This window comes from Acartia tonsa, chromosome 4 (assembly GCF_053477335.1).
Source record: "Acartia tonsa isolate MP-2025a chromosome 4, ASM5347733v1, whole genome shotgun sequence".
Lineage (NCBI taxonomy): Eukaryota > Metazoa > Arthropoda > Copepoda > Calanoida > Acartiidae > Acartia > Acartia tonsa.
This window is the reverse complement of record NC_137263.1, coordinates 27,155,910-27,181,246: the sequence shown is the minus strand read 5'-3', so window position 1 is coordinate 27,181,246 and position 25,337 is coordinate 27,155,910. Positions and strand designations below refer to the sequence as shown.

Here is a 25,337-nt window from a genome sequence, read left to right as displayed (position 1 = left end):
AAAACGTTTTATGCCTTTATTATCATTATTACTATAAAAAATTGGTGTGTGTGTGTGTAAGCTTGACTGTTCCAGAATGTTGCTCATCACAGCAATAATAATAATTCATAAGATTGCCTCCCAAGCACAATTATAAAATGATGCGCTTCAAATGGTTCAAAGATCACGTAACTAGTGGTGTAGGGGGAGGTTGGTCATATAGCGAAGGGTTGGGGGTGGCGCAAATCTGTAATATCTTACAAGAGGGACTTAGGGAGGGGGAGGGGGGTATACAGCATCCCGGAGTAAGCAATTTTATATTTACTTTATTTTCTCAAATTTTTACAAATTCAACGAAAGGGGGATAAAATAAAAGGAGCAATATTGGTATGATAATAAGAGGGGTGATAAACTGCTAACATGCTCTCTTTTTATACCATTAGTAAGCTTTTTCTCTCAATATTTTAGAGAAAAACAAAATTCCCTCTTTGTTAAGAAATGATCAGAACCCCTATGCACAAACATTTTTTTGCAGGCAGTCAAATTCAAAGCTTATAATAATAAACATTTGAAAAGAGGAACATAACATTTATTACTAGTAAAAGTGTCACAGAAGTGATAAGAGCAGAGAAAAATATTTGAAAGAATATTCTAGAGATGAAGTTGTTACTGTGTTGTGTGTATATGTTGTTGTGTATATCACCTACACTTTCCTCTAGACGTGGAGCTCGTGGCAGTACGGGAGGATCCTGTGGTCTCGCATGCTACAGGTCACAACATTTTTATATTTCATCATAATGTCTGGGAGGCTTTATACATTGCACATGTCTGAAAGCTAGCTGTTATAGGAATCAAGTTTGAAATCTATAGGACAACTCTAATATGTCTTTTTAAACTATAAGAGCTATCCGATAATAACGGTCGGGTGAACATGGCTTAAATGTAGAAAGGCTTAGTATTACAAAAAGGTTGGGAAATGTCAGTGATATAGAAATAGGGTGCAAAGGACAATAATAAAGAAGTCTTATCCCAAAATTATAATAAACAAATTTGGGCCTTTACAAGGGAACAAGCTGGGAGAATTTTATGGTAAAATCTATTGTCCTCTACAAACTATTACCCTGAACAATTGTAAGATACAAATTTATAGTCATTTGGTTTATTGGTCGTCAATTGTCCTATCTCTCATTCTATAATTCGTTGTGATAAAAGTATTGTTACTTTATATTAATCAATATTCGTTATCCTATCTGATATGTTAAGCTTCCTTTGGTGGTTGTTGTCATCTTGTTTAATACAAAATTAGTGCATAACAGAATGATAAGCAGCGTACAATTCTAAAAAAAACTCAAACTTTAGGCAAATATTTCAATCAGAAAAAAGTAGGCGAGATTAAAACACAAAACCAAAAGTATCAAAAACTGAAAAAATATTCGAAAGAAAGGTCTTTATAGACATAACAACCAAATCTGGTCGCTTAGCTTAAAAAAATATACTTTTAATTTAATATTTAATGTTTAAGAAACTTTTTACTTAGAATATTGAAATTAAACTAAAATTCCAAGAGAGAGTAAAATAACAATTCCAATGACAATAATTTGCAAAAATTTGAAGAAGCCTAAACAGTGAAAATGTTATGAAACCAGCTTATTTTTCTAATATCAAGTACTTTTATACAATAACAGTTTAGAATTATATAAGTTTAAACTTGCAAAAATATCTTGTTTAGAAAAATTGGGTTGCATTTGATTCTTGTTCACTGCCTCGTAAATTTAAGCAAAGGCTGTTTTAAATTAAATTTTACTTTTTGTATAAAAAATTTGTTTAGTTATTTTGCGTTTAAAAATACTAAGGTTTATTTTCTAATTCAATAATCATCTCAATGCAAAAATTAGTTTTATACAGTTGGGGGAAGCGGGGGGGGGGGGGGGCTTCATTAATTGCCCCCTCTTTCCTGTTAAAAGAACTAAACATGAACAATAACATGTTAATTTTCCCCTTGCTGTAGAATACATAATAATATTTTACTTTCAACAAAATTGATTGATGTAAATGTTAGACCTGTTCAGAATTAATAAACTTACTTTTACATAGACGGACAGATAAACGGATAAAATGCTGTTTGGTTTAAGGAATATTGTAAGGAAATATAAGTACATCTGACATAGCAGATGAGTAAATAATATTTCTCCCTTGGCCACAAAATGAATACATTTATTGCCTAGGTAAATCTTTGCATGACAGACACTATTGTTCTAAACAGATACCAAACAATAATTATGAATTAGGTTCTTTGTACAATTTTTTTGAAACACGAAATATCCATATTTACTATTAATACTTGTATTTTGACTTTAGTAAAGCTTTTTTGGTATATCTTGTTTCCTATGTTTTCTTTTGGAAATGATAATTATTTTGCTCTTTATACAATAAAGAATATATTTTTAGTTTTTTTATAAAGTTAACTGCAGAAATAAAAATTTTAAAAATAATTTTTTTTAAATAAAAACTTATGAAAAACTAGGCAAAATATAATTGCATATAATATAGTGTTTAGCAAACTTTCCCCTGACCGAGCATAATAAACAAACAAGTTTTACCATAACAAAGATCAATAGTCTTGACAAAAAAATAAGGAATATTTAAAACTTTTAGCAAACAATTTAATATTTCTAAAACTTTATAAATGGAGAAGAAGCAAAAACTTGTTTTTTCTAACAGTATTTCTAGATTCCTTTTTTGACCAACAGAATGTTAAAGTTGTTTAATTAAGAGGTGGGGTGGTGATAATATACTTCTATTATTTCCAAATAACCCTTAGTTAAAGAAAGAAAAGTGTACATAAAATGGTGCACCATATAAAGAAAATAAGAAAAAAGTTATTAGTTTATAGTGATTTTAAAGACACCTACATCAATTTTTGGCTGGTAGATCTTGGAAATCTTTCATTGATCATATAAATTTCTAACTGTCTAAGCTGTTTTACAGCGGCTTCAGTTGCTAAAAAGTCACTTGGTCAGGCTGCTTCAGCTAAGGATACCTAAGGCTTCAGATATCTAAATTTGAAATTTTGTGGGAAGCTGTTTATTGTGCTTATAAAAAAAGGGATAAAATTAAAAACTTTTGGCCGAAGCATCACGTATGATAATATAATGTTATGATGTCATTCGGGATTTTTCGGCCAAAAGTTTTAAATTTTATCCCCTTTTTATAGGCACTTTAAAGAGTTTCATTTGATTGCTTTGGTTTACTGGGTGGCTGACGCTTCTGTAAGCTGCGGCTGCCGAGCCTTGGTTTATGTGATACACCTTGTATGTTTATATAAACTTAAATGTAATAAAAATTAATTTTTATGAACAAAAGAGACCAGAAATGATTTGTTACCTAACATAAAAGTTACACAAATATCAATTAAATATTAATCCTCCCCCCCCCCCCTCCCCCTCATAATTTTAAATTGTTTCATGAAATTTTAAATTTACACCATACTTCTAGGCCCTAAGTTTTAAATTAAAGTGCAATATCCCGCCAAGGCTCCCAACCTAACCTGGCTAAAAAGCATCAAATTGAGGTTTAGGTGGTGCACTAAATCTAATGAAGATATTATTTGGTAAAGAGATTTTATTAAAAAATGTTAAGTCATGTTGCATTTTGATTTGCTAATTTGTGGTCTATGCGGCATTCTTCTTTCAATTTAGATAAACAAAATTATCCCTTTGTAATTGTAAATCACTATAAATATTTATTTATAAAATTATTTGTACGAATAAGCAAATGTACATAAGCATAGAATGGCCAATTTTTAAATCAGAAATAAAAATTTTACTTATTTAATTAGGTCATAAGAAATGATTGTTCAAGTCTCTGTGATTTAGGCAAGATGGAATGGGTGTGACCCTCAAGTTAAAGGTGCCATCTGAAACCCTACAAGGATTTTGTCTGTATTTAACCTCTCCAAGGCTGACACCCCCTTTGATTCTGGTTTAAGGGGGGTATTAAAATTTTCAGATGGGCTTTATGTATGCCACTGATTGGTTTAACCCCTCCCCCCCCCCCCCCCCATTACTTGCTCGTCTCTGATGATAATAACTGAAAACTTAAATTTAAAAATATTCTTTGCAAATTTTGATATATGGTACACTGTACATTTTTATTTCATGGTAAAAAAATTTGGGAACAATCCCCAGAAACGACGATTTAACCTTAACCCCCCCCCCCCCCCCCACCCTCACCAATTTTAACACTTTCTTATAAATTTCTGGCTTTAACAGATAATAATTCTTTTTAAAAAGAATTGAATTATCTTATCTCAGAGAGGTTGTCGACTTAAATTTAAGGGGAAATTGCAAATCTTATTTTATAATTTTTTCCGGTGACTTGAAATAAACAAAGGAACATGGACAACGACGCTTCATAAAATCTTCTTCATTTTGTGAATAATATTACAAGATAAAGACAATTTTGCCCAATTAGCGCAGATATTCATACAATATTTTAGAAGATGTTAGACTTTCTTAGCATTGTAAGTATAGTATATACGGCTATTAATTTGATTAGATCTACCCGTTCTGAAAAAAACGTTTAGATAAAAAATATAAAAAATTGTAAATGATGTGCAAAACAAATGATTGTGGATTGTCATGGCTCTGAATTTAGTAACATCCCGCAGTTAAACAACAAGGGTGTTATTTTACATATCTATTTACAGCTTAGCAATATATATTTTGAAATATTGTGTAAAAAAAATATTCTATGCAAGTCAAGCTTTTCTTCAAATCTTGCGTGTTTGTCTGTGTGTCAGTTATGTTCTTAAAAACAACGGAGTAGCTTGCTCACACAAAGTCAAAATGAGCCTGTCGTTCTGTTACAATCAATAAGAACATTAACGTCTATTTATTTACATCTTAAGTGGGATAATTATAACAATTACAACCATCAAAAACTTCTATATTAGGTTTGATAGATTGTTTGATAAGTGGATTTAATTGTGCAATTTAGAATATAAGAAAATTGCTTATGTACATTAATTGAAATCCTAAAAAAGATAAATAAACTTTAATAGCAGCTTTCCTCTATTTGTAGAACTATAGCAACAATCTTTACTCGTGCAATACTTGAGCTTTATAACTGGATATGTTTGTAATAAATATGTAATATCATAAATTAAGTTGCGCATCAGTAAGCTTTGCTAACACACATATCAAACAAAACCAACAATTAGCCAACTTTAATAACTTCATAGTAATAAAATTTTAATATTTTCTTATTAGACCTTTTATATAACTGTGAATATTTTTGAATTCTTATTGTTTCAATATTTGTCTATGTTCTACACAACTTATATTTTTTATAATTTTATTCATGGAATACAATTGTTTCACTAAGGGGGGGGGGGTAAGTTTTGCCACTTTCGCGTAATCAGTGTTGTGTGGACTAGGTATTGATCTGAGATTATAGGTTATTTAGGATAAAAGTTTACTTTTGGGTAGTAGTTCACGGAAATTTAATCATTTTTTGAATAGGTCTCCAGGTTCAGGTGCTGCAGGCTGGAAGGTCGTTTCTGGACAGGTAAAAAAAATTAAAAAATTTTGTTTGAAGAGTTAGAGAGAAACTTATAAAACAAAATATGCTTCTTTTTGAATGTTATTAACATAACTGCAGAAAAAAATTAAAATCGGCCTCCAGGTTCAGGTGCTGCAGGCCTCCAGGTTCACTCTGGACAGGTAAAAATTAAAAACTTTTATTTGAAGAGTTACAGGTAAACTTATAAAACAAAATATGCATCTTTTTGGATGTTATCATTATATTTGCAGAAAAATTTAAAATCGGCATCCAGGTTCAGGTGCTGCAGGCCTCCAGTTACACTCTAGACAGGTAAAAATTAAAATTTCTTATTTGAAGAGTTACAGGTACACTTATAAAACAAAATATGCATCTTTTTGGATGTTATCATCATATTTGCAGAAAAATTAACAATCGGCCTCCAGGTTCAGGTGCTGCAGGCCTCCAGGTACACTCTGGACAGGTAAAAATTAAAATTTCTTATTTGAAGAGTTACAGGTACACTTATAAAACAAAATATGCATCTTTTTGGATGTTATCATCATATTTGCAGAAAAATTTAAAATCAGCCTACAGGTTTAGGTGCTGCAGGCCTCCAGGTACACTCTGAACAGGTAAAAATTAAAAAATTTTATTGAAAGAGTTACAGGTACACTTGTAAAACAAAATATGCATCTTTTTGGATGTTAACATCATATTTACAGAAAAATTTAAAATCGGCTTCCAGGTTCAGGTGCTGCAGGCCTCCAGGTACACTCTGGACAGGTAAAAATTAAAATTTCTTATTTAAAGAGTTACAGGTACACTTATAAAACAAAATATGCATCTTTTTGGATGTTATTACCATATTTGCAGAAAAATTTAATTTTATTATATCCTAGATACAAAGTATTAAGAAATAAAATCTAGTCTGCTGATTTAGAAGTATTTTATTAAATAATGTATTTCTTTTTGATAATATAAGTTGTACATATTTTTAAAAAAAGATAATTTGATCTGTAAAATATTTTTTTCAGAGTTCTAAAATGAAGAAAAAATTATTATCCACTGGAAATAAGTAACCGACGAAAGTAATGTGAATATTATTTAGGATAACATTGCAAAGTTTATGCTCAATTTTTTATATAAGTTTCTTTTCTTTTTCTATATACTATACCTTCCTTTACACATTTGATTTACCTGTCCAGCAGGCCCCTGGAGGCCATCTAGAGCCTGTCTGGAACACATTTCGAAGCCTTTAATGCTATATTATACTAAATTATTATAATTTAGCCATTTTCTTTTTAGAAACCATTCCTCTAAATTTAAAAATAACCATTTAGGCTTTTTTAACTGGTTAGCGACAACCAGCAGTCAACAGGATCCAGGTAAGGTGTCCATATCAAAAAGTATCAAAAAAATATTTGGTTTAATAAGTGTACCTCTAATTCTTTAAATAAGAAATTATAATTTTTAACTGTTCAGAGTGGACCTGGAGGCCTGCATCACCTGAACCTGGGGGCCGATTGTCAATTTATCTTTAAATATGATAATAACATCCAAAATTACGCATATTTAGTTTAATAAGTGTACCTCTAACTCTTTAAATAAGAAATTATAATTTTTACCTGTTTAGACTGGACCTGGAGGCCTGCAGCACCTGAAACTGGAGTCTGATTTTAATTTTTATTGCAAATATGATGATAACATCCAAAAAGATGCATATTTGGTTTAATAAATGTACCTGTAACTCTTCAAATAAAATATTTTATTTATCTGTCCAGAGTTTACCTGGAGGCCTGCAGCACCTGAACCTGGAGGCCAATTGTCATTTTATATGCAGATATGTTATTAACATTCAAAAAGAAGCATATTTGGTTTAATAAGTGTACCTGTAAGTCTTCAAATAAGAAATTTTAATTTTTACCTGTCCAGAGTGTTCCTGGAGGCCTGCAGCACCTGAACCTGGAGGCCAATTGTCATTTTTCTTCAAATATGGTAATAACATCCAAAAAGATGCATATTTTGTTTTATAAGTGTACCTGTAACTCTTCAAATAAATAATTTTAATTTTTACCTGTCCCGAGTGTACCTGAAGGCCTGCAACACCTGAACCTGGAGGCCAATTTTAAATTTTTCTGCAAATATGATGATAACATCCCAAAAGATGCATATTTTGTTTTATAAGTTTACCTGTAACTCTTCAAATAAAAAAATTTTAATTTTTACCTGTCCAGAGTGTATCTGGAGGCCTGCAGCACCTGAACCTGGAGGCCAATTTTAAAGTTTTCTGCAAATATAATGATAACATCCAAAAAGATGAATATTTGGTTTAACAAGTGTACCTGTAACTCTTCAAATAAAAATTTTTAATTTATTTTTTAATATTTGGTTTTATAAGTGTATCTCTAACTCTTCAAATAAAATTTTTTTATTTGTACCTGTTTAGAGTGAACCTGGAGGCCTGCAGCACCTGAACCTGGAGGCCGATTTTAATTTTTTCTGCAGTTATGTTATTAACATTCAAAAAGAAGCATATTTTGTTTTATAAGTTGCTCTCTAACTCTTCAAACTAAATTTTTATTAATTTTATACCTGTCCAGAAATGACCTTCCAGCCTGAAGCACCTGAACCTGGAGACCTATTCAAAAAATGATTAAATTTCCGTGAACTACTACCCAAAAGTAAACTTTTATCCTAAATAACCTATAATCTCAGATTAATACCTAGCCCACACAACACTGATTACGCGAAAGTGGCAAAACTTACCCCCCCCCCCCCCATCATCAGGTCCAATTAAGAAGAATTAAAACAAGGATGACAACATCCATAAAAGCGAAGCACTGAAACGGTAGGACAAACGGACATTAACACTTGTATAGTGTTAGAACTTAATTATCATAATATAAATTTATAAGAGTCAAAGCAAAATTGTAAGTAAATTTATTGTAAAACTGCTTAATACAGGATTTTTTTTATGGACATACTTACATTTTTAGGGCTTGATTATAGAGTTGCTTCGCTTATTACATTATACATTGTTGTCCCAGGAATCAATATACCAAAAATCAAAAATCAAAAACCGATGATTTGATCACATAAAAATTTGTTGTTAAAAAAGTAAAAAATCAACATGTTTAAAATGGACGTACGGACATTTTGGTACTGATTATAGAGTTGCTACGCTTTCTAAATCGTACCTAACTACTAAAGGAATCACCATGCAAAATTTGAAATCGATAGGACAATTCTAACATGCCTAAATTAACGGAAAAAGCTATCCGTTACGGACGTACGGACGGACCGACTCTAATTATAGAAAAGCTTCGCTTTTAAAAATATATGTCTTGAATTTTGAACCTCTTAAAGATATGTGTTAAAATTGTTACCACTCGGAGCGTAGGGTTAATATATAGAAATTAAAAAAAAACTAATATTTTATTATTGAAAGGGGTAATTTGAATTCTTTTTGTACAACATCGTCAATATTAACACATATATTTGATATTTACATGAATTAACGCTTAAAGTTACTGTCTTTACCTAAGTAAAAGGTATGACGACACCAAAAAAAGCGAAGGTCTAAAATTAGGCTATAGGAAAATTATCACTTGAAGAGTGTCAAAACTTAATAAATAGAAAATGAATTTACAACTTAAAGTAAATTTGTCAAAAAACTTAAAAATCAAAATGTTTTACATGGAAGTAAGGCAGCTTATACCGACAATGAAACTAATTCGGAAAAAATCACGAAACCTATACGTGTTTTTTAGCTGTCGTTGGGGGGCAACACGTCGTAAAATTGACTACCTCTCCATTTGCCCCCCAAATATTATTTTATATTTTTTTTGCTGGTTGGTTATATCCTATACCTGGAAGTAAGGACTTTCTGATAACAATTATATAGTTGCTACATTTTCTAAATCTTACCAAACCTTTACAGGAATCATCATGCAAAGTCAGGAGATTAAAATAATTAAATATCAATAGAACAAAACTTACGACAAGAAAATGAGATTTTTTTGTTATTAAAAAATTAATTACGAATACTCATACGTCACAGATGATTGGTGAAGATTAATTTAATGCAAATAACAAAAGACTTTTGGCAATTTTCCAGATCTTGTTAGGTTTTTAACAAAAGTAAGATTCTCACTTAGGGCTCTCTACTCAAACCTAAATTTTCAGTTTATCTATTTTATTTCCAAAATATTTTAATAGATTATAGTTTTGCAGCAATATTTTGTATTACCAGTTTTTGCGTTTTCTCCAATTAATTTTTGTTAATCAATTCTCGTAATTTGTTTGGCCCCAAGTACATCTGAAAAGAATGAGCGGTGTTTGTCGTGTGAGTCCGTCGCATTTAAAAAAAGAGTCCTGTCTCTTTAAAATTTTCTTCTGATTTTCAATTATTAATGTTCTCTGCAGTAATTGGAAATGTATCTGCCAAAGATGTATCAGTAGGATGTATCAGTCTTGCATCAACAACTTAAACTATATGTCGACACAGGATATATTGCAAGATATACAAGGAACTTTTTATTGTTCGTCAATTTTAGTCCTGTACTTATTTGGGTTAATTTGGAAATAGTTTTTTTTTATTTTAATTTTGTTTTAGATGGAGGAAATGTAAAGCAGTTCTTAATACCCTCACTTCATCAGAAGGAGATGCGAGGTAATTTTTTTTCAGTATGTCTTCAAAACCGATTATTATCCGCTGGATTAGAACCGACTCTCAACCTTATTGAATTTATATCATTAAATTATACCCTTCGGCCCCTCGAGGCCAACAAAACTGGTTGTTTTGATCTTTATATTTTTGTCATTTTAAATTTTAAATTTTCAGTTGTCTATAGTATAGTGCGATAATAGTTATTTCTCGCATCGTATTATAAACGGCTTTCCGCGGATATAGAATATAGGATATAGCCGACGCCTTCGGCACCCCGGGGCTAAAAAAAACTTGTTTTAATCTTATAATTGTACATTCTATATCCGCGGAAAGCCGTTTATAATACGATGAAAGAAATAACCATTCCAGTATGGCTTCGTAACCGAATAAAATCCACTATATTAGAACCGGTTCTGATACATATACTGAAAAGTCATTTAGCGTATCGTATTACAGACAATCTTCTTCGAATAATACAATGACATAAAAACCATAAAAAGCGTAGCTATGAAGCATTGTACTTGGTTTTCCTAAGAATTAGTGTTCCAAAAATCGGATGAATAGGATAATTATATCACATAATTTTTTTGGTTAAAATCAACATGTTTAAAATGAAAATACATTCAGGAAACGCTACGCTTTCTAAATCGTACATAACATAACTTAATAAAACAATAAGAGCTATTCGTCGCGGGCCTTTCCTAGTAATAAAAAAGCTTTGCTTTAAAAATCCTAATTTTTATATTAGTTTTGGAACGCAGTATTTGTATGGAAGAATATACATATATAATTAAAAAAACGAAAATTACATAAATTTTTTCTCTGAACTTATATGAAACAAAAGTCTATTAACATGCATATATTGAAATATTTTTTTGTAATGAACGTTAAAATATTGTTTATTAGTTTTTAATTATTCATTTTTAAATGTAACACCTAATCAGAGAACTAATTATGATTACATGAGGGTATGCCGATATATCCGTAGAATATCAATGTTGGATAGAACCGCCAAAATTAGCTTAGCAAGATTAGAATATTATTGATTTCAAGTGACGTCAAATGCCCATAAATTAAAAAAAAAAGAATATTAGATTTTACCCTCCTCCCTCTCTCCTCTAACAAAACATTAAAACGATAAAATATCAAAGCCCTTAGATTTCTTACTTTTTTGACATTTTTTTCCATGTAATTATCCTTTTTATATGCTTTTTGGATTTCTTATACTGAAGTTCAATGTTATAAGCAAAGCATCTTTATAATAAAGTCCTAAAAATATAAGTATGTCCTTAACAGTATCCTAAATTTAATCACTTTTGCAACAAATATACTTAGTTTTATTTAAATTACATATATTCTGTTTATTCAGTTCTGACACTCTAAAATATTATATTTCTTTTTTGATATCTTTTAATATTTCTATGCTTCGCTACTTATGGATGTTGTTATCCTTCTATAAGTACACTTAAATACCTAGAATTGAATCAAATATTAGATTTGTTTTCGTGACAGTGAAATCTAAACAAGATTGAAAAATATGTCCAGACACCACTACAGCCTACACCACAGCTTAAACTCTTCAAAATTATAAGCTTAACTATTTGATTTTCATTGAAAACAATGAAATTCAAAAATAAAAAGGATTTACGGTTGATAAAATACTGGTGAAGAATTTTCTTACGTAAAGAATAATATTTAAACATAAATCAGAGAATTTTTTACGAGACTAGAATATTTTTCTTTAATCCTATTATATAAAGTAGTAAGCTTTTTTTGTTTGTCCCGAAGGATCTCGCTAACCGCTGAACCGATATTGTTCTCCTTTACGGTGAAGCTTTTTATAGGTCCTGGGAAGGTTTTAAACTATTTTTGGGGAGGGTGTCCTCACCCCCTCCTCCCCCCCCCCCCCCCAAAAAAAAAAATATTCTTTTTACTCTTTTTAACACAAATTTAAAATGGGATCAGGTCGACTTTTCCCCCCTCCTACCTTAAGTGCCCCTAGAGGCTTCTAGGGGGCGTAGCCGCTAGTATCAGAATTATAGAATAATCCTATCCTATTTTGTTCTGAAAGGGGAAAATTAAGGGGTTTTAAAAGTTTGTAACCCATGTAGGCTTCCCTAAAATGGAGAAATTGATAAGTTAGTTTGTTAGAAAGATCGTAACAGACAAACAATGAAACTTTAGGATCTCGCTAACCGCTGAACCGATCGGGTTCTCCTTTACAGGGTAGCTTCTCATAGGTCCCGGGAAAGTTTATAACTATTTTCTTGGGGGTGGGACACCCCAAACCCCCCAAAAAATTTTTTTTTTCTTTTTAAAACTAAAACAAAAATAGTGGGGTCGACAAAAAAATTTTTTTTAAATTTTTCTTTTAAATCTAAAATACGAAAAATTGGTTTGAATAAACCTCTTGGGGCAAACCCCCTAGAGGCTAGGGGCGAAGCCGCTAGTCTATAATACAAAGTAGAACGATGTCTGTCTGTTTGTTTGTAGCGAAGAATCTCGCTAACCGCTGAACCGATCGAGTCCTCTTTTACAGGGTAGCTTCTCATAGGTCCCGGGAAGGTTTATAACTATTTTCTTGGGGGGTGGGACACCCCCTCCCCAAAGAAACAATTTTTTTTCTTTTTAAAACTAAAATTGAAATACCCCCCCCCCCAAAAAAAAAAAAATCGCCCCCACCTTAAATTTTTTTTTTTATTTTTCTTTTAAATCTAAAGTACGGAAAATTGGTTTGATCAAACCTCTTGGCGCATAGCCCCTAGAGGCTAGGGGCGTAGCCGCTAGTCCTATTATTTAAAGTAGTAAGGTTTTTTGTCTGAAGCTTTTAATTTCTACTGAACTAATTGCAATTATTTTTGTAAGGAGACTATTAAGGAAAAAGAGTATTGTCAAGTATATAATTTTTCTTTAAATTAAGACACACATTCAAAGGAACCCCTGTTTTAGATAATTAGGAGCGGGTGTTATATTGTAATATCAAATTCATAATAATCAGGAATAATTTGGAAAGGTGGAAAGTATTTCAATCGTAAAAAATAGAATTAATTGTTGGCTGGAGTTGAGCTAAATTTAAACCAAAAACAATATTATTTTGATTTGTTATGAAGTATTGTTATTGTCTAGACCCGGGCAGAGAGGAACAACAGGCCAGTTGATATTCCAGAAATGCGAGGACGTTCCTGAAAAGTGCAACTGCGAACCAATTAAACCAAGTAAGTTCTTATACAAAGCGAAAAGTTATTTAATGTCCTTACAAGTACATAGAGGCACCTAAAAGGTTATAAGTATCATAGTTACAAGAGAAATTAGGTTCAGTATGTGAATTTGTTATATTGTATTTCTAAAGGCTACGCCCCTGGAAGATTCTGTGAGCACTATTGCAGGAGAGAGAGGGGGGAGTTGACCCTCACCCTTAATATTAGTTTTTAAAAGAAAAATACTTTGTGTTTTCCAGGGCTTTTTTTCTCTTAGTTGGTTAGGGAAACCTTCCCTCAAAATATTTGAAAACCTTCACTTGGCCTATAAGAAGAACCATATCGGTCCAATGGTTAGCGAGATCTCATGGTACAGACAGACATCCTATTACTTTTATTTATAAATTAGATATATAACATTTCAGAGGAGCCGCCAAAACCTCGGATGCCGAAGAGCCTGCTCGAGTTTGTGGATGAAAATGCGATTGACTGGTTCACAAATCTTGTAGATATTGATTCCTTATAAATAAAATGCCCTACTAGATGGTGGTTCCTTTAGTCAGTTTGGCCATTTTAGTATCACTTCACACACCTTTTCCAATAACAGTATTGTTACTGTTGTCATACCAGAATAATATTCAATCCCAGAAACAACTAGTCAGAAAAGCAAATTTAGACAGTTCCCAAAATTTACTTTTCGTTGTAGCACAGTTGATTTGTCAATCTAGTAATTCTATCAAAGTTTGGTATGCCTGCCTGACCTAGGTTACAGTACATTGTAACATACAGGCTTCTAACTATCATACAATCAATCTATAATCTACACTTTTTATAGAACAAAGACTGGTTGACATTAGGAACCACTTCTAGACCAAATATTCTAGTCTGTATATATGTTTCTATTTAATAAAATCATATTTTTACAATAGAATATGCATTGTGATTTATATAATAACGTTTTGATTATTAGAAGAGATAGTTCCATAATGAGAATCTAAATTGCAGTTGTGATTTATGAAGTTTTGTTTTAAGAACTATCACGTAGTTTTCAAATTTATTACCATATACACCTTCATGATAGTAAAACCATCCATCACTTGTTTGATACCAGGGAAAAGGGAATGTGATTCTGACAAACAATTCTATAGGAAAATAAAAAAAAACAAGTTTTAATCTAACAAAATATTAAAATTTGCGGCATTTTCAACTGGAATTAGTTGGCTGAATAGCAGCCCCTGTCTGATACTAACTATAACAAATAGAAAATGTATCCTCATAATTGATGCTTCATTTTGTTGCAATATCAAATATAAACATTTCAAGACATAAAGAAAACTAAGGTAAAAATTAATTTCTTTTAAAATCTATTTTAGTCAATAATGAATAAAAAACACAATTAAAATTAATCCATTTTGGAACTAACACTTTTGATTAAAGTCTAAAAATTTTAAGAATTATGTCCTGGTTCCTAGAGAGAAAATTTAAAAATGCCTCTTTTAGTGAATTATATTCATGATTTAAATCTTGTAAATTAATAAGAGGATAAATTACATGATTTTCAATTCGATAAGAGTAAATAAAAATAATGTTGGGAAAATTCAAAATTTTATTTTTTTATACAATTTTCATAATATTTATCATTGTCAAAAATATTACATATTCAAAATTTACAAATAAATAATTTTCACATAAAATTTTTTTTCATGTAACGGGATTAAATGAAATTATTTCAAATGCTTTTCTTATAAAAAGTGCCCCTACACATTACAATATTGCAAATTAGTGGCTGCGCCCCAAATAATTTTTTTTTAATTTACTGTTTTGGAGTTAATTTGTTATTCTGAATGTTGGGGACTATCTCCTGGCAGAGAATATTTACCAATAGTTGAATGTAGAAGAGTAAACTGAGTTGGCGTTGAGGACTTAGTCGTCGATGGGAAATCTAGACAGCTAGGAAGATGCCGTTTAAAATCAGCTTTATTTTCAAAGTTAACCTGACAGCCGTCACATTTGTAGTGGCCATCTTCATCTGGAAAAGTATGCTTAAGCATTTCTTCTAGAATTATTGTTCTCGACCATTCCATGAAAATATCCGCCCAGGGGCTTGGATCTTCGCTAGACTGGTAATATTTTTCTGAATATTCAGGTAGAGAGAGATTGTGCTTGCTCTGTATATGGTTGATTACAAGTGTCCTCCTAGCGGAGATTTCTGCACTACATTCTTCACATCTAAAAACTTTTGGTAGGCTTATTGTTGATCCACCTATGGAAAAATATCGATACTTTAATGCATAATAAAGTCAAATTTTATATACACAAGAATTTTATTTCTGTCCATCTTGATAATTATGATCACATGTGGTTAGAAAAGTTGGATAAAGGGGGGGGGGGGCGAAAGTGACACTTTTTGAAACCAAAACTAAAAGTCAAAGGAACTCACCTAAAAAAAGAGTTACAGATCTGACATTTAGCATGGCAGTTGCTTTATAGGGGTACAATATGGAAATGTGAAGAAACGGCGGCGCAACCGCCGAAAACCGCCGAGAAAAGGCAACAAAAATTACGGCGGGAGACGGCGGTTTTCGGCGGTTGCGCCGCCGTTTCTTCACAGTTCCATATTGTACCCCTATAAAGCAACTGCCATGCAAAATCTCAGACCTGTAACCCTTTTTTTAGTTGAGTTCCTTTGTTGACTCTTAGTTTTGGTTTCAAAAAGTGTCACTTTCGCCCCCCCCCCCCTTGTAAAAAATGGAAAAAGGGAAAAATATTTTATATTTAACATTGACAACATTAAGTAGCTATTAATGCTTCTAAAAAAAATACTCACTAAAGAATAATAAGTGGGGGGGGGGGATTTATAATAACTCGCAGACTAGAGTACTAGCTATCTTATTTTTGGAGCTTCTCCAATGCCTTTAGTGATAATTAAGTGAAACATTTTTTGTGTGAGTTGTTTATTACCCTAAACAGCCATGTCTTTTATAAAAAAAACGGTGGCGGGAACGCCGCTACCGCCCATCACCGCCATCAAACAAATCTATTTATCTTCATTTTTCGCCGAAAGTTATAAATTTGATAGCAGGTTTTTTTCTCATTTTTCTACTTTTATTTGACCCTGCGCGGGGACTTTTTTTAAAATTCTTTTTCCTCTGTAACACACATATATGTATCTTTTAGACAAACAGCGACAGAAACGTCACTATCGCCTAAACTGCGGAATTTTTAAAATTAATTTCTCGTCGAATTGTCAATTACACAATTTTGAATCATTCGAGCTCATGTTATTTTTTATAAATTTCGACGCCGACGGCGGTTTAGACAGAAGCGGCCCATGGTGTAGTGGTTGAGAAATTTTGAGTTCAATTCCCCACACAGACTTCGAACTTTGACAATTAAATCGTAATTTTTCAAAAATATTATCAAGCGTCTTTCTCTGTGATGCCTCAAGGTTGTAAGGAGGGAGATTTGTAGGACCCAACATATCAAGCAAAATAAATCACGCTTTCTCTCATCCATGCTCCTCAATCCTATGAGAGTGCTATTCATGAGGGTGGCTTAATATAGAACATTTGCCATTCTAAATAAGGCCAGGGTGACGTAATAATTGAGTGGCTTCCAAGAGAATTGCGGGTCAGCACACACAGTTATGGAATCTCGACCATAAAGATTTTTTTATCCAATCTTGACAAGAGAGGTATTTTTGAAAAAAAGGAATATATATAGAAAACGCCTATGTAAATTAGAAAATCCAAATAAATCATATTCGCAAGTTATTTGCAAAAATTTGCAATAATAACTTGCAAAATTAATTTCATGCTTTAAATGACAGATTTAGAAAAAAATCTTTTAATGAAAGTTGTTTATCTATACCTAAGTTTAGAACATACCTACTTAAGGCAAAAAAATTTCTTCAGTGTTACTTTTTTCACCTTATATATGAAAAAAGCAGTTTCTCACATTTCATGATAAAAAAAGGTATTGGAACAAAAATATGTTTTTTTCTTTGCATTCTATTCAATTATAACCCTCTACTAAAACTAGATTTTTTTTATTTTGAAAGGAGTGCAGGGAGTAAACTTTTTTTCTAAAACTAATGTTTTCTGTATAATTTTAAGCGGATTTTATATGACAGCATGGCGATCGAAGCCCTATGAAAAATTTAACCTCTAACTATTCTCCCACTGGTCGCATTGACCATTGTGAGAGAAAAAATAGGAAAGAAAACTTCAAAGGTCACAACAAAAGGATAACTTTATAGTTAATAGGTCAGAATTTTTAGCGTGATAATGTCAACATAAATTTTTTTTTAATAAAAAATCTGCTTGTGGACAGTTCTTTTTTTAAAATTAACAAACCTTTGTCTGCAATCTTGGGATTTTTTTGTTCACAAAAAAAAGCACAATATTTAGGAAATGTCGCGATTTCTCGATGGTGAAATACAAATTTTGCCCCCCAACGACAGCTGAAACAGGCAATTTAATAAAGGTTGCGTTATTTTGCCCCCCAAATCATTTTTCGAATTAATTTGCTTATTGGTTATACCTTTTTCCTTGGGTCAGCATGAAATGTAACATGCAATACATTCAGCTGTGCACGAAGCTTACCAATCTAACGATTGGCCAAAGGATTCTCACAACCAATCTCCGTGTGCACCTGAATCCTAACTTCAGAGAATCAGGGCTACTACAACAACAACAGAAGCGGCAAGATTGTCGCCGTCTCTGAGAAGATATCTGTAGCAGAGGTAAATAATGACTTTCTTATTGATTATCTTAAAAATCTTAGGATTTAGCTTAAAGAATGATCAAGTCCCAATAGTGGGTTTGTTAAAAAGGGAAAATTTTTAAAAAATAACTTAAAAATGATTTGGGATTGTCTGATTCGACGACAAAGGACAAAAAAAATTACGACACCGGAAAATGCCAGTGATCAGCGAAAGCGCTTTTTTAATTAACACTTCTAAAAAAAAAACAAGGAAGACGAACCCAAAATAAAAATGCTGATATAGCATGCGAGTTATTGTAAATCCCCCACTCCCTTCCCTCCTTTACCTGAATCAGATTCTGATGAATTCTTATTTTTATAATTCTGTCCTTTATTTGTGTATCCTGCTCTTGGTGATCTACGGGGACTAGCTGCAATGCTTGGAACACTGGCACTGGAAGGATGCATGGTACTGGGCACTCCTGTGGCAATAGAGGGTTCTATGGTACTGGGGGATCCTACAGGACAGAAGGGCTCCATGGTACTGGGGAGACCTGTGGAAATTGAGGGCTGCATGGTATTGGGGGATCCTGTTACGAATTTTGAAATATTTGAATCTGGAGAACAAACACTCTCCTCCACTGTACTTGACTTAGCTAAACAATTTTGTACATTTTCATTAAAGCAGTTGTTATCGGACTTAGTTTCCTGTAACACTCTCTGTTGCCTTGTTCTTCTTGGTCCAGAACTATCACTGCTGGATCCAGAATCAAGAAGACTACTGATATTTGATGGTGGCCTGCTTTCACCTACATTTGGAGTTACTTTTGCTCTTTTTCGTTTTTTCGGCGGGGTTGCTTGATCTGATCTCAAATCTGTAGGAAGTGCTTTCTCTAATTCTACTGCAGGTGAATTATCTGTTTTCTTATCAACTGAAGTATTTGAAGAAAATAATGATCTTGAGCAAGAAGCGCCAAGCATTTCAGCCAAATGTAATTGAACTTCTGAAATTAAAATATTTTACTTTTACAAATGTTAAAGAATAGAAGAATTAGGTTGAATTTATGTTCAGTTCAGACCCATAGTAAAGATTTCAATATATGTTACTTTGTCGATTGCCTAAATACACCCAAATATTGACGAGAACAAATTATGTGTATTTTTTAGAGTTGTAGAAATGGCAGTACTCTACTAATTTCGTCTGTAATTTAAAACATAAACCATAAAGAAATCAAATAGTTAAAAAATTCATTAAGGAGATTTTGCTACTTTTCGAAACCAAACTTAAAATAGATAATCGTGGCAAAAAATGTGTTACAGCCTGGAATTAGAATTTTGCATGGTAGTTGCTTATATATGGAACAATATGAAACCGTCTTTACAGTTTTTAAAAAATTATTATTTTTCCGTAATAAAGGGGGAGGGGGTAAGTTCTGACACTTTTGCGTAAACAGTGATTATAGGCCGTGTCTTTGGAGTGAGAGGATAGATTATTTAACACAAAAGTTTATTTTTGGGATGTAGTTTTCCTATTTTTAAAGAAAAAGAAATTTTTTTTTTTGAAGAGTTAAAGTTCAACTTATAAGACAAAATATCCAATAACATTCAAAAAGATGCATATTTTGTTTTATAATTTAACTTCTAACTCTTCGAATTTTTTTTTCTTCATTTTTACATGTCCAGAGACAACCTGGAGGCCTGCAGCACCTGAACCTGGAAGCCAAATCCAATTTTTTTTTAAATAGGAAAACTACATCCCAATAGGACACTTTTTGGTGAAATAATCTATCCTCTCATTCCAAAGACAATGATAATAATCACTGTTTCCGCAGAAGTGTCAGAACTTACCCGCCCCCCCCCCCCCCCCCCTAGTCACAATTATGTCACTGCAAAATTACTGTTTCTATACAATATAAACGTACCCACCATGCCAATCCCAACTGCTGAAAATAGTTTATTTGTTATGTTACATACCTAGTTAAAACTGGGCTTTATAAAATAACACAACTATCCTTTTTAAATCTTACAAACATATGTTGCCGCATATAACTCCCTATGCAAGATACCTAATCAATCATAAAATATGACGAAGGGAAAAAAATTCGAAACTTACTCTGTATAGCTCCGTTCTTGGGACTTCTAATGATACACTTTTTCACTATGACTTTCATTTCTTGTGGCAAAACATTAAACTTGATGTCTTTTATATCATTCTCGTCTTCGTGGTCTTCTAGAATATGAGCTTTCACAAAGAACTCGTCTTTATTTACATAATCACATCTTCGACAACGATAGCGTCTAAATTTGGCTTTCTCGCTGGAGGTTAAATAATCTAACGGTTTTGTTATCTCTAGAGGATCGTCATTTGTATCAGAGAAAGACGATTCTTTCTTAGTTATACTTTCTGTTGATATTATAACGTGATTTTCACTGTAGCCATTATTATCATCAAGAATAAGTGAATTTACATTTGTTCCGTTAAAGTTATTGTCATCACAATCAGGTGTACTGTCTGTGTCATGCAAAAATTGTTTAATCTTATCAACTGTTTCAGCTTCTTGAAAATCTGCAGGGTTTTTGTCTTCATCATTTTCAGCAGATATAAGTTCTTTCTTTACACTTTTTCGTCTCTTTTTTCTTTTACTTTGTTCGTAAGTTTTGCTTGAATCAGTACTGCTACTTGAACTAGCTTTCCTTCTCCTTCGAGATTTAATTATCTTGTGCGAGACATTCCTTCGTCGTCCAGTTAAATTAGAAAAGGTGCTATCAATTGATTCATACTTGTTTTGTAAAATTTTTGCCAACTCTTCTTTAGCTGATTTGTAAATGCTTTGATCTAGCTTGACCGGTTTTCTGGATCTTGCAGGCCTTGCACGACCTGGAACGGGAGCTTCGTTAGTTTCATAATCGTCATATTGTTTTGGTTTCTTAATGATCCGAGTTGTTTGTTTTCCATAACTTTTTTCCGTACCACAAGAATCAGACTCGCTGCTTCGACCCTTAGTTTTCCGTTTACCTTTAAGTGAAGACTGTTTGTTAAGCTCTGGACTAGAGTCCCCGCTAGCCCTAGCATCTACACTGTCAGGTACAAGTCCAACATCTGATAGGACGTAGTTTTTACCACGCTTGCGGCGATGTTTGTGGGTGGGACAATAGGAGTCAAAGTTAGCATAGTATTCACTGACCGCACCAGCCTTGATGCCGCATGGTAAATGATAGGATTTTAGGCAAAGTTTTTGGCAGCATCCAACTGTGGCAAAAGGTCTGTTGCAAAATGTACATGTTAGCTCAGAGCCACGTCTCCATTCTTGAATGATGTGTTTTGGTAAGAATCCCAGAATTCCCTCATGATCTTCACCTCCCTAAATAACAAAAAGATTAACAACATTCAAAATATACATTTATTGTTACCTAAGGGAATTAAAAATATCATTTTATAAAAGGTGTGTATGAATAATGTATACTTACTTGATTAAATAATTAAAATATCCCACTGTTTGAACATTAATAGCAAAATTTACTAGGTAATGCCAAAAATATGACTCAGGAAATGTCGATCTAGGTAAAATTAGCAAATATTCCATGTTGCATAAGAAAATAAAACAAGGAATGGGATGCATTTCTTACCAAGTTTATCATTAAACAGATAGAAAAAAATTGCATATGCGGTCCTTCTCTTAATTTCTAAGTTTTCAAATTCATATAAGTAAATTTGATTTTACCTGAACTAGTCCACTGGAAAACATGAGACAATGAAGATGTGCCTGACAAACTCCATATTTGTATAAAGGTCCCAGCTCAAGTTCTTCTGTAAGATTCCAACCAAGTCCACAAAGCTTACATACACTTTTACCACTTGTTACTTCAATCAAATCTTCATTTTCTTTTTTTATATATCTCTCCTTTTTCACGTTTATATCTTCATTTCTGTTTGTCCTATTTCTTTTATTTTCTCTTTTAAACTTATCTTTGACTAAATTCTTAGAAAAGCCTAATTCTTTTTTAATGGACTTTATTTTTGGCGTGTTTGTTTTAATTTTGGAAATATGACTGGCTTCTGGTTTGGATGAATCTTCAGAATCTGCTTGATCTCCTATTTCCTCATAATCATGAAAAGAAGTAGAACTCATTTCTGGACTAGAACTCCTCCTGGCTTTTTTAACCTCAAGTACCTTTCTTTCTGCTTTTCTTTTTGTCGCCTTTATTCCATTCTCTTGTGCGTTTTGAATAGAATTTGTTTTCTCAAGTATCTCTTTTCGAGTTGGTTTAACGACAGCTGTAATTTTTATGTCGTTTTCATCATTATCTTTGTGCTTGAATATCTCGTTCATAGATTTACTTCTTGTTTTGGAATAATGTAAACTTTGACTATTGGTTTCATTCTTAAAACAATTCCTACACGACCATTCTTCTTCATCTAATCTTGGAGAAGAACCAACACAACAAGAGTGATACCAACTAAAAAAAATAATAACTCAAATATATAAATAATCTAATGTGTTAATAACTTGAAATAATTATCAAAAAAACAAATGGTATGTCAGGAACGTAATTTAGCGGTCCAATAAAGGTATAACTCATTCTAAAACATTGCATGCTTTACACCAATTGTATCTCATCCCTAATTAGAATGCACTATGCAAGGGTATACTAGGAAGAACAAAAATACTTTACAAGGATTTATTAGTTGTTCTAAAAATATACCTGTCACAATTCTCACAAGCAATCATAGGTGAACCAAAATCAGCCTTATTGCATTTAGAGCAAATTAATTCTTTATCACCAGGGGCATCATCATAATTTTCATCTGCACTAACTTGAATTTTAGCCTGGTCATCTTAAATAAAAATAGAATATTATACTTATCAAAATAAATATTTTTTTCTACCCTTTCCTCTCTGTGTAATAATCTAATTTATCATCAGAGATTTAACTGAAATTACACATTGGAAAAAAAATAATTATTGAATTATTTTAACTTCCAATACCTAGGCATTTCCCAAAATTAAAAGTAATAGGGTGTCCATGCATATGTAGCGAAGAATCTCGCAGACCGCTGAACCGATATGATTTTACTTTACAGTGAAGCTTCTCATAGATCAGGGGAAGGTTTATCATTACTTTGTGAGAGAGTACCGCAAGAGAAATCGCCCCAACAAAAATATATGATCCCTAAACAGTTCTTATTTTTACTTTTTCTTTCAAAACTAAAATTGATAATGGATGCCCGGAGACCAAAGTACACTACTCCCCCCCCCCCCCCTCCTCGTAGCTCTCATTACAACTAACTTACTTATTGTGGTCTGTTCTCTAATCCAAGTTATAGTTGTTTGTACAGATATAGAATTTCTAGCAGGCTGGTGGAGTTGCAGCATATAATCAAGAATAGAATCATTGTTGATAATATGATTAAATCTGATGTGACGCTTGAGATATACGTCTGCTGTGTTGATACCACATAGTAGACAAGTTACTAATCTTTCTTCCTCTTCCATTCTTACAATATCCTCTAACTAATTAGTTTTTAATCCAAAAACATTTTATATTCAAATCTATAAATATAGTAAATTAAGAAATCAAAATGTATTAATAAATAAATGTAAATTGCAAATAGCTTATATTAATTCTTGTAACTAAATATTAATTTCAAAAGGCACGTACGCGCAGCTAGCGGTTTTCGGCTCATTTCATAAAACTTAAACAGAGGGCCCATATCATAATTTAGAAGAAATCTTCATTCTTATACATTTATTATAACCCCCAATTCTAAAAAAAACGTATCTAAAAACATAACTATATCTTCTTTAGATGATAAAAAGCATAAATATTTTTGCTCTTATGGTTTATATTTACATTTGGTGAAGTTAGTTTTCTATTAACACATATTGAAACATTAATAAAATAAAGGTTATTTCAACAACAAAATAACAACTTATCGTCAACTTAAACTTTTTCTTGACACTTATAGACTTTATCAATGCAAGTTTTTATCTTTTTATTTTCTTTAATTTTTGTGAACAGACAAATTTATTAGTATGCGAAATGAAAACAACAAACAGCTGATCGCAAAACAGGGAGACCAACTTATTGAACATTTATTAAACGAATACAGGGGGACCGTCGTTATCATATCCTATAATATAAAGTAGTAAGCTTTTTAGGTCTGTAGCGAAGGATCTTGCTAGCTGATAAACCGATATAGTTCTCCTATTCACTAAAACTACTTATAGGTCGAGGGTAGGTTTTTAACTATTTTTAGGGAAGATATCCCCATCCCCCTCTCAACAAAAAAGTATTTTTTGTTTTTACTCTAAAAAAAGACTTCCCCTCTCCCACCGTAAGTGCCCCTTGATGCTTCTAGGGGGGGGGGGGGGGTTGTAGCCGCTACTCTATAATTTGAAATGTCCGTCTGTCTGAAACGTATTGGGGGAAACGTGATTTTCTCAGCTCCTACAAAAGATAGAAGGCTGAATTTTTTTGTCAACATTCCCATCATTATGGAGCATAATTAAGTATTAAACATTGCTAGCGGTTGGACTGCTTTAAAGCAGCTTTTAATTTTCAAAACTGATTTTCTTGGCTCCTTTAAATGAGAGAAGGCTGAAACTTCTTGTCAACATTTCCATCAATATGGAGCATAATTATGTATAAAACATCAATAGCGGTTGGACTGCTTTTAAGCAGCTTTTATTTTTTAAAACTGTTTTGGTCGGCACCTGTAATAGAGAGAATGCTGAAACTTCATGTCAACAATCTTATTGTTATGAAGCATTATTAAGAATGAAACATCAATAGCGGTCAGACTGCTTTTAAGCAGCTTTTATTTTTCAAAACTGATTTGCTCGGCTCCTGTTAAAGATATAAAGCTGAAACTTCTTGTCAACATTCCTATCAATATGGAACATAATTAAGTATGAAACATCAATAGCGGTCGGACTGCTTTTAAGCAGCATAGAGCCGCTTTAATTTTTTAAAACTGATTTTTTTGGCTAAGGTAAAAGATAGAAGACTGAAAATTCCTGTCAACATTCCCAACAATATGAAGCATAATTAAGTATTCATCATCAATAGCGGCCAGACTGCTTCTAAACAGCTCTTTAACCACTTTTACTTTTTGTAACAGATTTTCTCAGCTCCTACAAAAAATACACTACTGAAACTTGCCAATATTACTGACTTTATGCCCCATACTTAGGTATGAAAAATCTTTGGTAGTCTGATTGCTTTTAAGCTGCTTTTCTTTT

At 32.3% G+C, this 25,337-nt stretch overlaps 2 protein-coding genes across 2 annotated transcripts; one reads left to right on the top strand and one right to left on the bottom strand.

Annotated features, from left to right (window-relative positions):
- The first annotated feature begins 424 nt into the window (after positions 1-424).
- Positions 425-14,320, top strand: LOC145316643 (uncharacterized). The gene is made up of 4 exons (XM_080157316.1): positions 425-749; positions 10,139-10,195; positions 13,319-13,407; positions 13,815-14,320. Exons 1-4 carry the CDS (start codon positions 637-639, stop codon positions 13,913-13,915), a joined length of 360 nt encoding a protein of 119 aa, XP_080013442.1. The 5' UTR covers positions 425-636; the 3' UTR covers positions 13,916-14,320.
- A 660-nt stretch (positions 14,321-14,980) lies between these two features.
- On the bottom strand, positions 14,981-23,660 carry LOC145316642 (uncharacterized). Its single transcript, XM_080157315.1, has 6 exons — positions 23,387-23,660; positions 22,798-22,930; positions 21,816-22,551; positions 20,207-21,455; positions 18,441-19,097; positions 14,981-15,652 (listed from the first exon to the last, which is right to left on the bottom strand). The coding sequence occupies exons 1-6, from the start codon at positions 23,586-23,588 to the stop codon at positions 15,225-15,227; spliced, it is 3,405 nt and encodes a 1,134-aa protein (XP_080013441.1). The 5' UTR covers positions 23,589-23,660; the 3' UTR covers positions 14,981-15,224.
- Between the last annotated feature and the right edge of the window lie 1,677 nt (positions 23,661-25,337).

Excerpts from the sequence above, each read along its gene's own strand:
- LOC145316643 (XM_080157316.1), top strand. The coding sequence starts at position 637 with ATGAAGTTGTTACTGTGTTGTGTGTATATGTTGTTGTGTATATCACCT. Across the intron at positions 10,196-13,318 it reads TCATCAGAAGGAGATGCGAG|ACCCGGGCAGAGAGGAACAA; the intron begins GTAATTTTTTTT and ends GTTATTGTCTAG. Across the intron at positions 13,408-13,814 it reads CTGCGAACCAATTAAACCAA|AGGAGCCGCCAAAACCTCGG; the intron begins GTAAGTTCTTAT and ends ATAACATTTCAG.
- LOC145316642 (XM_080157315.1), bottom strand. The coding sequence starts at position 23,588 with ATGGAAGAGGAAGAAAGATTAGTAACTTGTCTACTATGTGGTATCAAC. Across the intron at positions 19,098-20,206 it reads CAAGAACGGAGCTATACAGA|AAGTTCAATTACATTTGGCT; the intron begins GTAAGTTTCGAA and ends TTTTAATTTCAG. Across the intron at positions 15,653-18,440 it reads TTCATCAGAATCTGATTCAG|GTGGATCAACAATAAGCCTA; the intron begins GTAAAGGAGGGA and ends ATTTTTCCATAG.